We start from the raw sequence: 13,174 nt of genomic DNA, 5'->3' as shown, positions 1-13,174 counted from the left end.
TCCACAGTTTTCCTGACCCAGTTGTTCAGGTTGCGGATGGAAGTGGCCTTGATGTTTTCACTATTTACTGTCTAGCATGTTTGTGATGAGACTACAGAGTGTTTCTGTGCTTGTAAAAACTGTTGGTTCATACATGCAGAAAAAAGTGCTCCAGGCCTACTGCAGCACTGCACTGGGTATGCAGAAAAATCGATGCATCAAAATGTTAGATAGGGTAAAAAGAAATGGTTTAATTATACAATGTAAGTCATGCTACATTTAAGTTATATATAAAGTTTATGAAAAATACACATTAAAGAGGTGAGTCTACTTGAATAAAGACAACAGATAATCAACAAAGACTTAAACTACCAAAGTATATGTGGAAGAGAAGAAACATCAACTAAGCATCACTTCACATATCTAAACTCGGCCCAGGAAATTAAACAAAAAAATCATACACGCTGGTTGGAAAAAAATACACCTTGTGCCAGAGAAACTCGATAATGAAAGAAATGTATTGCTAAATTTCTCTTCATGATCATATGGAATCAGAATGGCGACATCACAAATAACGACAGGGGAAACAGAGCCCAAAGTAATACTACCCTTTCAAAACTAGTGCATTAGTGCATAGTACTCAGCGCAAGTACTGGTGCCTCTCGTGCAATATATATATATATATATATATATATATATATATATATATATATATATATATATATATGCAGCCTCTCATAAATCAATCCTCGTAGTTATTGCAGGCAAGCTCGTGCATGAGAACTGACGTCAGCACACCGGTGGAGTCTTACATTAGGAGTTGGCTCTTTTCCTAACTAAAAGTTGTTCTCAGCCACTTTGTGAATAAGTTTTAGGGAAAAGAACTCAATTAAAAACGTTTAGTGCCTGGGTGCTTACAGAGGGCGCTCTCAGGCTCCTCCTGCAGCTGGGTGTCTCTCGGCTAAAGAGTGCTGCTGACCTGGAAAGTTTACGTGTGGACGCCACCGCAGCCTTAATTTCTGCAGCTGTATTTCACTCTTTACTCTAGTTTCTACAACCTTGATGTTTAGGATTTGGACTAAGGGGCTTTTTATACATGTCAACAAGGTCACTTGAATCTGTAAACATCCGTCTCATACATGCAGGCCAGATGGGTGAAGCAGTTAGTCATTTGAAACATGTAGTGTTCCATTAATCACAAATATTTTCATATATTTTATTAATTAAATATGCCAGATATCAACTATAATAAATCGCAGTCTGTGAGTCACAGTAAAGGAACCCACGAGTCTACTAACATAATATATCAATCAAGTATTAAAACTATTTAACACATTTCTTATTTTCATATCTGCTTGCCCCTTAAGACCCAGTAATCCACAAAGTGGAAAAAGATTTCTTTTGTGATTTCCAGCTCCTTATTATGGGGCGGCGTTAGTGAGCAACCGTCTAGACACCAGGCTTCTACCCGAAATGGCTGCAGTAGCCATCTTGTGAACGATCGTCCGGTCGAGCTCATAGTCGACTGCGACAAAATATGTTGATGAGGACCCCTCCACATTCGGTCGGCAAATTATACCGAGGGGGACCCTACAGATCAGCAAAATATACTCTCTAAACATGTCACAATTCGGAAGCCCACCGATTTATTTTCTTTGTAAAATAGCTCTCCGTAAAAAAGGTTGGAGACCACTGGTCTAAGGTTTTGGTCAGCTGCGTTGTCAACTGGACACTTGAACGGGATAAGTGGAAAAGATAAAGAATATAGAATTAATGTACCTGTCAGTTTCTCGATCTATAAAGTGTTATTTCGGAGATTTAATAATCAAATCCATTACCCAATACAAATATTTTATTGATCAGACACCAATAGCAGGGATCTACGCATTCTGCACAATAATGACTAAATGCTTCCCGTCGACTCTTTTAAAAGTGTTTTTCGCTAAGGCGGCCGACAAAAATCTAGCTGTTGAGCACGTGGTAAGGTCTATGCTACTTTCGCAGTCACATAAAACCGAAACCATGCGAATACGCCTTGTCTAGCCGAATCAGCATGCGCTGAGAATATTACAGATAAAAACACCATCATTCCTCACGAAGTGTCGAAATCGTTTTCGTCGCATAGAAATTTAGCTGACATACCATCATATGACGTACCTATCCAGAACTACAATGATCGTGAAATACTACATTTCCTACAATCTCTATGTAATGTAATTCGTAATATCCGAATTGCCCCATAATAACGCATGCGCAAACGACTTGCTCGCGACACAAACCACTATGGAGGAAGGCGGTGTGATCTTTGAAAAAAGTCTGGTAAATATATTTTTCTTTTTTTTGTTAATGGTATTTCATAATTTGCTGAAACAGTATAAAAGTATGTGGAATGTTCGTGCTAAATCTAAATCTGAATTATATATATAATCTTGCAGCACTCGGTTTTGTCGAAAAGGTGCCAATTCATTCGCTGTCAAGCTAACTGGGCCTCTTTGTACCTAACTGTTACGTAATTTCTCTTTTTTAATTGTAAAATTCATTTTAGCTTCTCTTTTAAGTTTCACCCGTCAGTCTTTGAATTTAGTGAATCATTAATATTTTTTTTATCAGTATTTTTATTTTTGAAAAGTCCATTGGTTACGTGTCCTGCCGACTTAGCATTTATATGTTTACCTGGCGCATAATAATTATGAAATAATTATTTTTTAAAAAGTCGCTGTACGCAGTATAACAGCGTCTTTTCTTGGCTACCGCTAAGCTAAAGAATGGGAGAGGGCCTTATGTGATACTACGTGGTTTTTCAGGACGACGCTCCGGCAGTGCTGATTTCACGGCCACAGACCGGCTTGTCCTTCTTAGCTGCTGAGCCCGAGGACCTGGAAGATCTGTACAGCAGATATAAGGTTTGACAGTTGCACTCTCATTATGCTATTGGTAATATTGATGGTAGATGGCCGAATAATTATCTAAATTAAGTTTAATAAGCTGTAAACTAAATGGTAGAAAAATAACAGTAACAATGTTATTGAAAGATGCCGATGTTGTTTTGGAACATTTCCAGGGTGGACTGAAGAGGTGGTAGTAATTGACCAAAAGCATTTTATGTTTTTTTCTTTTTTTTAAACTCTGATCGTTTTTGGAAAGAATATTGTGTTGGCACATATACATTTTCTGTTTTATTTATGGTGATGGGCATCCTAGGTCTCCCTTTCCATTCTGTTATTTGTACATGTATCATTCTTTATCTTCCCTTTTGTGCCTCTGTTTAAAATCTAACTTGTTACCTTGGGATTGGAAGGTAAAAATTTGTAAACTGCAAAACCACATTTCTAGACCAGGCTATCTTCACTCAAAAATAAACCTAAAGAGAGACAACTGCATGATTCTGTGCTTGGAAAGACTGTAATTCATATAAATAGATAGCAAGTCATGCAATCATTTTAATTACTTAATAAATGTATGTATGAATGGATGTTTTTTCTTTACAAAATTAAATCCCCTTTTCCAAAAAAGTTGGAACTCTATGTCAAATGTAGATAAAAACAGAGTGCAATGATTTACGAATCGTATAAACCCGTATTTGATTGAATAGAACATAGATTCAATAAAAAATAGAACAAAGACAACATTTCAAATGTTGAAACTGAGAAATGTAATTGTTTATGCAAAGAAACAGATATATTCTATTTGAATTTGTTGCAAGGGATTTAAAAATTCTAACTTGGCATTGACATTTCACTAGGTGGAAATAGTGACTTCAAATACAGCTGCTACAAATGAGAAATTTTTGCTTTTTTAAAAAATTATTAAAGAAAATCAATGTCAAAGGATAACAGTAAAAGCATGCCAAATGGCAATGGTTGGTGAATAAAGTAATTCACATCAGATATTCAAAACAACTGATTTTATATGCTCATAAGCTTTCCTGAATAGCCCATATGGAATTGTCTTTATTAATACCAGCGTTGGTCAAACTGAACTAATTCTAGTTCTTCTTTTAAATCATTAGTATAATAAAGCTGTTAAGTTTTGTGGTTATGAGTCTACCCAGTACTTCATCTTTGAAACATTATTCTTGTTTATTTGAAACTCGCTGTAATGTTTATTCTTCTGAGTTGCAGTGAATTTTAGAACACTGACTGTGAAAACAACATGGTCGCAATCACTTTTTTCACTGAAATATAATTTCTTCCATATACATTTGGTGCTAACTATACATAGTTTTTCAAAATATTTTTTAGCTTACTTCAGGAATCTGTTAATAAATATCATTGCCAATGCACAATTTGGATTTCCAGTACATGTTCCTGAACCTACTGGACCTTAAAGCGTTAAACCCTGTCTTTTGTTATATACTGTACGAATTTCCCCAATTCTAAATCATTTGGGCTAAATATAAGCTTTCTCTCATATTTACTCATGATTTGTCTATGGGATCTTGGAGCCATTGGCTGGTTGTTAGAAACCATATGGCACTTAATCACTGTTTACAGATCAATTGTACGTCTTTTCTAACACTGCATAATATTTGAATATTCTGATAATTAAAACATTGTACTTGGTTAGATGCAAGGTTTCCATAGATGAATGTAAGACCAGAGAAACTAGTAGTGAGCCTTTAATCAACTGAAATAACTCTCAGAACTTAAGGAAACAAAATAATGTAGTGAGCCTGGCGTAATAGAGAACAAATGCGAGTTTTCAGCTCTTTTTTTTACATTTAGGAGTAGCACTGCTGTCTGCACTTTTACCTCATAATGGCTTGCAAACTGTGTACAAATCACCTTTCCTACTTAATAGAAGCTGCAGCAGGAACTGGAGTTCCTAGAAGTGCAAGAAGAGTACATCAAAGATGAGCAAAAGAACCTCAAGAAAGAATTTCTTCATGCCCAGGAGGAAGTGAAGAGGATACAGAGCATTCCCCTTGTCATTGGGCAGTTCCTAGAGGCTGTGGACCAGAACACAGCCATAGTCGGTTCCACCACAGGTAGGCTCTGTCCCAGTGGTCACATCACTTTCTACCTTTTGTAACTCCTGGGTCTTTCTCTTGTTTGAACTCCAGAATTATATTTGGTCTACATTTTTGTTAAAAGGAAATCACATTCTGAGTTGAGTGTAGATACATCTATATAGTCAGACTTGTGGTCTAACATCCGTAAGTCATCTTCCAGTTTTTATCATCCTGATACATTGCTTTTGATGTAAACACAGCTTTTATGAGCCACTTCTCCTCCCTGTCCCATTATCTTGTGCCTCAGGCTCCAACTACTACGTAAGGATCCTGAGCACCATTGACCGGGAGCTGCTGAAGCCCAATGCATCGGTGGCCCTGCACAAGCACAGCAATGCCCTGGTGGACGTCCTGCCCCCAGAGGCTGACAGCAGCATCATGATGCTGACCTCAGGTTTGCTTTCTGGTTCTCTGATATTGGATTTTATTTGTATGAAGCTGTATTTGGAATATGTGGAAAATATGTTTTTGAAGTTACTGTAAAAGAATAAAAATTAATTTGTTCATTTAGGTCTCCAGAAAAATGTATCAGAATCTAGTAGAGGATTCTTATTCATTTTTGTAGTGTTCTTTAGCACTTTCACCATAACTGTTGCTATTGCTGGAAACTGGAGCTGTCTTATTGTGGAAATCTTCCTTGCTAATGCTCTTATGCTCTTCTCACAGACCAGAAGCCAGATGTGATGTATGCAGACATCGGAGGTATGGACATCCAGAAGCAAGAAGTGAGAGAGGCAGTGGAGCTTCCCCTCACACACTTTGAACTTTACAAACAGGTACAGATGCATGTTTTATTTGTTCAATAAAGTTAGAACAATGCATGTGATTGTGTGGGAGGGGAGATATTTGCTACAGTGTTGCATAATAAAATTCCATTGTAGGAGACATTCATTCAGAAATCTAGATAATACAAAGTGATTCTCAAATTTGCTCTCTGTACTAATTTTGAAGTACAGTGATAATTGGCTTTTATCTATAATCTAAAGATTTGCTTTAGTGCCCCTTGCATATTTAGTACATTATATTCACTATTTAGGACTCTTTAGATCAAAGGTAACCTTGGGAAGAACCAGACTCAGACGGAGCCCAACCTCCCTATTTTCACGAGCATGTCAGCCATTCTATGTCTTAATTAATAAGTATTAATTAATGTCATTTAATAATTAATTAAAAAGTCAATGACATTAGAGATGCACTTGGACTACATCAGCAATGATCCATACCTATTAGACGCATCAGGTATTGGCCATATGTGACCAATCTACATCCAATACTTTTCGTCAGAGTTTTCGGCTCTGTTAAAAGATCTCTGTACAAATCAATTTGTACAATCAATCGTACATCAGATCTTTCCCATTTCAGATGTGTGTTTGTAGCTTTCAAGCTGAACACACATGTGGATCAGCCCATCCCTAAATGGAATATTAATTAGCTATATGAGGTGTGCTAGTGGTCAAATCAAAACTACTTGGCTATGTTGGATAGTTGCTGTAAATATTGGGTGATTTTAGAAAAAAGTTTGAAATGGCTAAGCTAACACACTTTGACAGGCATAATAGCATAGTTTTCCACTAACATGAACATCATTTAAATTATTTTCTATGGCTGCCTGAGAGTTTTGCACAGCATATGATAAATGTGAGTGTGAAATATAAGTGAAAGTGACCTTCTTGTATTTCAGATTGGCATTGATCCCCCCAGGGGTGTGTTGATGTACGGTCCTCCGGGATGTGGGAAGACCATGCTGGCCAAGGCTGTAGCTCACCACACCACTGGTAACTGGACTCTGTGGCACTCAGACTTTACATGCTTATCAGCTAGTTTTTCCTGACTAGTAGAATGCACCTGAGCTGCTTCTGCTCTAAAACAACTGCTGTCAGTATTATGCAGATAGAACAATCTGCAGCGAATTTCCACATTGGTATCTGGTGCATAAACAGGGCGTTCGCACGGTAGTAAAAGGTAGTAAATGAAATCAGACAAAATTAAGGCCCTTGAAAGGTATTAAAAGGTAGTAAATGGAATTTGACTTAGTAGTAAGTTTTTCTTCATCCAGATCAATATATTGCGAGTTTCCCATTTGTCTATGTGTTTTAACTTCATCTAATTAAAAAATATATAATATACATGCTAGCAGGACCTGAGTCGGAAATGACGCTGATGCCATTTCTCCGCCTTTTATCCCAGTTGAGCCAGGGTGATCTAACATGTTGATATTAGCAGAGCCTCTGAAACTAGCTAGTAGTCACTGGGTGGTGAAGTGGGGAAATGAAAGTTTACTAAAAGTTGGCTTGATAGCCTGTCATTTAAAGACTGGCGTAAGCTGGTAATGGGGACTGACTGGAAAGCATTCTGCAGTATATGCAAAAAAAACCCAAAAAAACCCTAAATCTAACCTGGAATGGCGTTACCGCAATCAGATCTCACCGGGAATCCGCCAGTCATCAACAGCGGATTTGCGTGCAGGGGGAGCACTTCCCTATTTCGTTGTTCGATGATGCTACACGGACCAGGGCAAATGCAAACATAAGGTCAGCTACGAGGACAAACATTGCCATCACACCACCTCTACAGCAACCTAGTGCGACTAGCACCTCAGTGGCTGCAGCAGACAGACAGCAGACCTTACTGTCACCAACGTCGGCTCTCAGAGCTGAAGTTCTCTGGTGCCTGAACACCACAGTTAGCCATCATTCGTACAATTCCAATGAGGGTATTGGGGACCTATTCAGAAGCATGTTCACTGACTTCGATATAGCTAAAAGTTTTGCATGTGGCAAGGATAAGGCTGCATACATAATTCGATTCGGCATTGCACCACATTTTGAGAAATTACTTGTGAACAATACAGGTATTGTGTGTATATACAGGTAAAATTGTTAACATTTTCTCTAAAGATTTATTTTAGGATATGTCAAAACTTTTATCTCATTGCATCAACCAATAAATACCAATGGTTACCACCCATTACCATTCCATGGACTCTTTGGACAGTTTTTTTAATCCACAGTGTTACCTGGTGATGAAATAATTCACTACTTTAGTCTGTGTGTCTGTCTTAGTGTGTGTGACTTTGAGTCACGTAACATACTTATAAAATTTTATTAATGTTCATGGCTGTTGCCAAGTGTCATTTGTTTTAAGAAGTGTGAAGTTGACTTTATTAGGTGGGGTTAAGGGTTATGGTTAGGGTTAGGATAACCCAAGGGCTAGAGTTATGGTAAGGACAAACGAAACTCAACTTGACACTGCAAAAAAAAACAAATAATATTTAATGAAAATACTCATTAAAAACAAACATTAATTTGCCTAATATTTAGGATGAGTATTAAGATTTACCCCCCCCTCCCCCCCAAAAAAGGCTGCTGCTTGATTGTTGGTAGTAAAAAAATATTGTAAAGGTAGTAAATTCAACTCTAGGATTCCTGCATAAACCCTGATAAAGGTGAAAAGTAATGCACTACATATGTGTCCTTTTTTCTTGTTCTCACTGGCATCCACTGCTTTTTTTTTTCCAGCCGCATTCATCCGCGTCGTAGGTTCAGAGTTTGTGCAGAAGTACCTTGGTGAGGGGCCTCGCATGGTGCGTGATGTCTTCCGGCTGGCCAAGGAGAATGCCCCTGCCATCATCTTCATCGATGAGATCGATGCCATCGCCACGAAGCGCTTTGATGCACAGACTGGGGGTATGAGCCCTGCCCCCTCTGCTACTTTTTTGATTGGGTGGGGTTAATCCCAGTGCCTTTAGGGTTTATCTCCATCTTAAAGATGGTGTACTTAAACTAACCAAAATGTACAATGCTTATTACTGAAATCCTACACCAGATTAAGTGGATAATGTACTTAAGTACACCTTTTTAAATTTTTAAACAGTGCACTGTTTGATATTCTTCTTTAATAACTCATCATAACTAACATACACACATTTATTTAGCAGCTGCTTTATTCAAAATGTGTGTTTGAGAAAGTAGGATCAACCAACAATGGAAGTTGCGTGCCTTGCTCAGGGGCTCAACGGTGACATTCTGCCAGGCATGGGATTTGAACCAGCGACCTTCCAGTCACAAGAACAAAATTCTAACCCACAGAGCCCCACATATCCTTCTAGCTATATAAACTGTATATCCTTTTTAATGATTACTCTACCATGATGTAATCCCATCCAATATGTTCCCCCAGCTGATAGAGAGGTGCAGAGGATCTTGCTGGAGCTGCTGAACCAAATGGACGGCTTTGATCAGAACGTTAACGTGAAGGTGTGGTGTGTTTCTATGTTTCTTTGTTGAGCCGAAAGTGCTTGTAGCTTGCTGACTGGTGTTAGCAATCTGACCCGTGTCTGTACAATGCAGGTGATCATGGCCACTAACCGGGCTGACACCCTCGACCCAGCGCTCCTTCGGCCCGGCCGCCTGGACAGGAAGATTGAGTTTCCCCTGCCGGACCGGCGACAGAAGCGGCTTGTGTTCTCTACCATCACAAGCAAGATGAACCTTTCAGAGGAAGTGGACCTTGAGGATTGTATCCTTAATGGAGGCCATACAGTTTTACTGTATATTTACTGTTTCTAGAAAGTACCACTAACAAACCCTAAATTTGTTATTCCCCAGAAAAGTCAGTGCCTGGAGTAGATGGGGACCATATAGAATATGCAAGGCCATTTTGTAATCTTATGGCAGTAATATTTAGAGAATTTAATCACGTTACACAAGACTAGAAATCGAAACATTTTAGTAATTTTTACTATTTGGTGAAATAACTGTTTACTGGTACAATTTACATTTTAGTTCGGACAGTTGTACAGGTTAGTCTGTCTGGGACCTTTCCCACCACAGGAATTTGTCACGTTCCCACCACATGAAATCAGCCTGATTGTAGCTCCTTGGAGGTAGTTCCGGAACCTATTTTTTATTACCTATCTGGAGTAGGTAATTTTCACTTGACCAAAAACTGCTGGGTGGGACTTATAGCAATTTAATCTTTCCTGATTAATTGACCACAAGTACTGGCACTACCTTGGAAGCTATGCATAAGTGTGGGTAAAAGACATACTAGTAGTGGAGCAAAAATTGAGCAACTACAATTCAATTGCAGTTTATCTGCCCCTCAATTACATAAAGCTCATTAATGAATACATAATTTTTGATTGCATCTCCATATTTCTGCACTGGAAATTTTCAATCAAAAATTGAAATTTTTGTCTTGTATTGCCAGTGTTGGTAGTGAAACTTGCCAAGTGCTTATTAGCTGAATGAAATTACATTTTTTTTATTATTGGAAGATGGATCTGCTGCCAAGATGTAATTAATTATAAACATGTTGTGGGCTGTATAAACATGCTGCATTCCATTTTGAACCAAAACAGGACTCGTGTTTTCCCGTGGTTTTGCACAATGTGATCTATCCCCCCCAATAACTAACAAATAACTAAGAAACCAACTTATTCATCTTCCATTGTTATTGGTGCGGTAGTGTGGTTCTGTGTGAAATCATGTGTGAAGTTTAACTGATGAGCTTTTTTGCATCTCCCATACTTATTTACCCTAAAGGTAAATAAGTTCCTGTTATGCAGTGGGAAAGCGATGCAAAACATTGGCCAGGAACTACAAAAGCTCCTAGTGAAGAGAACCCAGAAATTAGGAATTAGGTTAGTGAACTTTGGTGGGAAAGAGCCTTTTTAAGACTAGGTATACATGAGAAAATTGGGGTATTTAATGTAACTGAAGTACTAAAATAATTCCAATTGCTCTACTACTGCTACTTTTACCTGCACTTCTGTTTTGCATGCAAGTTGGAACCGGTGCTTGTGGTCAACTAATCACAATTAGTCCCCACCCCAGTAGTTGCTGGTCAAATGAAAAGTACCTACTCCAGAATGGGACCACGAAAAAGTCAGGAACTACCTTTCAGCAACTAGAATCAGAGTTCCTGTGGTGGGAATATGAGTTTGTGGTTCCTAAAAAAAAAGTTGTTCTGTTGGGAAAGGGTCTAGTATGTGTTGAAATTGGCTTGATTTAATTCTAGAAATTAGTCATTTCTTCATAACTAACTGAAATGAATACATTGGCCATTTTTCTTTAACAATGGTTTGTTGCCAGCACTGCTGTAGTCATTGTGATAATTAATTGATGTGTTTTGAACAGTGCTTTCTGTGCTTGTGCAATACCAGCAAAGTAGCATTTTGTGGCATCACTCACTGCCACCAGTGCCATTGCAGCAATGAGAGGTATTGACTCTCATTTTAACTCTCTGGAGTTAATGGCATCGTCGGCGATGCCGCGTATCTTTCTTATGAACTGAAATACACAAACATAGTTATTTGTTTTGCCATTAAACTCAATCTTGGTGTACTTCATAAATGTGTCAGATTTATGTGAAGTTTGTAATTTGGCATCAAAGTATAAACATTGCAAAATGTAGTTTGGAACACTTGCAGAAACATTATAAAAGTACATAGTAAGCAATGGTGGCACTTTATTTTGATCCCAAATATCTGATAACCAAAGTCTTGGCTACATGAAGATGACTCAGTGGTGTTGTTGGAACATTCAGTTGGATAAATAAGAAAAACCAAACTCGTGTCGCTATTTCTGGGCTCCTTTACCCCCCGATAATGCTGATGGGGATGTATCTGGATCAGATACGGTTGCGTTGTTCATCTAATTACCATACGAATGTGATTTGAATACCTGGAAATGCGGTTATTTAGAATGCGAATAGCTATCTTCAGGTGAGGGCGACACTGCAAGCCCCTGATACAGGTAAAACAAAGAAAGATGACATGATTTACTTTTTTGCAGATTTGACATAATTGTTAATACTTTAATACTTCCGACAATGGACGTTTTGAAAAGACTGATTATGGATTTAGCCAGCGTTTTTTTTTTCATGATTCTACATGAAGATTTCAACGAGATATAAATTGAAATAGACCCGAAAAGTATGCAGTTGAAACAGCAGTATATTTTAACTGCAGTAACCACATAAATAGACTTGTTTAAATTGAATTGAATGTGCAAGTTCCTGTTTTGATGTCTTTAACCAAAATACAGATGTAGCCCGGCCTGACAAAATTTCTGGAGCAGACATCAACTCGATTTGTCAGGAGGTAAGCAAAGGAGTATTTTTTTTTTTTCATTTGGGGGTGAGGCTATGAGTGAGTCAGTCATTACTTGTATATAGAATGAAAACAGGGAATTTGTCATTTTCTGGAAGTTGACACTTCCCAGTATATGATCCTATATCTTCTGTCTTTGATTTCCCACCCATTCTGTGCTGTTTTCCAGGCTGGGATGCTTGCAGTGCGTGAAAACAGATACATTGTTCTGGCAAAGGACTTTGAGAAGGCCTACAAAACTGTTATCAAGAAAGATGAACAGGAGCACGAATTTTACAAGTAGATGGGAAAGGAATAAAAATAAATGTTGCTGTGATACACTATGGCTTCCTTCTGTCTCTCTCTCTTTTTTTTTTTTATTTTTATTTTTTTTAATCGAAGGTTTTGTGATACCTGAATAGACTTCCAGTCATTCATGCTCTCTGGAGGATTGTATGTTTTCGTAGACTATGTGTACTCTAAGAAACTTTCTTGTCCCATAACTGTATGTGGTTCATTACAAGCCTGTCTGTAGAAACATTTCCAGTACACAGAACTATTTATGGGTGTCTGTAAAACCTTACATTTTGACATTTTAGAATTGTGACAATTGTGTGGTTTCAATATGGTTCATATAGATTATGGGGGAATTGTGGGGAAAAAATGCCAACCAAAGGAACTGTGATATTTGCTTAGATTTTAATAATGGTATTTACATGTTCATGGTCTACTTTTTACCTTGGAATTTGTTTGAAAAGGAATTAGTAATTGGATGTTATAGATGACCGCAGTAGTCAATGTATGAAAACATAAAAGTACATTAGTGGTAAATGTGGGCAGAATCTGTAACTGGAGAAATGTCTCTTTTCCTGTGGGGCTGAGTAGATACCCTATATGAAACGGGTTCCGTGATCTTTCGTGGCTGATTGCCTGGTACCACGTCTGAAAGACATCAAAGTCATACTACTGATTGCCAGAAGGGGGAGTAAAATTTTACTACTAAATGTGGACAAAAACTTTGCCAGTGGCTTTACTGGAGGAGAAAAATAAGCTGAATATGTATACCCATGCAAGAGACATACATGGTGGTA

At 38.0% G+C, this 13,174-nt stretch overlaps 1 protein-coding gene across 1 annotated transcript; it reads left to right on the top strand.

The window, feature by feature from the left end:
* The first annotated feature begins 2,247 nt into the window (after positions 1–2,247).
* On the top strand, positions 2,248–12,427 carry LOC125727099 (26S proteasome regulatory subunit 6B). The gene is made up of 11 exons (XM_049003780.1): positions 2,248–2,298; positions 2,784–2,882; positions 4,780–4,966; positions 5,238–5,384; positions 5,657–5,766; positions 6,672–6,765; positions 8,509–8,676; positions 9,170–9,246; positions 9,340–9,508; positions 12,040–12,095; positions 12,274–12,427. The coding sequence occupies exons 1-11, from the start codon at positions 2,263–2,265 to the stop codon at positions 12,385–12,387; spliced, it is 1,257 nt and encodes a 418-aa protein (XP_048859737.1). The 5' UTR covers positions 2,248–2,262; the 3' UTR covers positions 12,388–12,427.
* Positions 12,428–13,174: the final 747 nt, after the last annotated feature.

The sequence above is a fragment of the Brienomyrus brachyistius genome, unplaced genomic scaffold, assembly GCF_023856365.1.
Source record: "Brienomyrus brachyistius isolate T26 unplaced genomic scaffold, BBRACH_0.4 scaffold86, whole genome shotgun sequence".
Lineage (NCBI taxonomy): Eukaryota > Metazoa > Chordata > Actinopteri > Osteoglossiformes > Mormyridae > Brienomyrus > Brienomyrus brachyistius.
This window is presented reverse-complemented; position numbering and strand designations above follow the sequence as displayed.

Bases quoted from the DNA above. Each gene is read 5' to 3' on its own strand.
- LOC125727099 (XM_049003780.1), top strand. From the start codon at position 2,263: ATGGAGGAAGGCGGTGTGATCTTTGAAAAAAGTCTG. The intron at 2,883-4,779 runs GTTTGACAGTTG...CCTACTTAATAG, and splicing joins ATCTGTACAGCAGATATAAG to AAGCTGCAGCAGGAACTGGA. The intron at 9,247-9,339 runs GTGTGGTGTGTT...TGTACAATGCAG, and splicing joins ATCAGAACGTTAACGTGAAG to GTGATCATGGCCACTAACCG.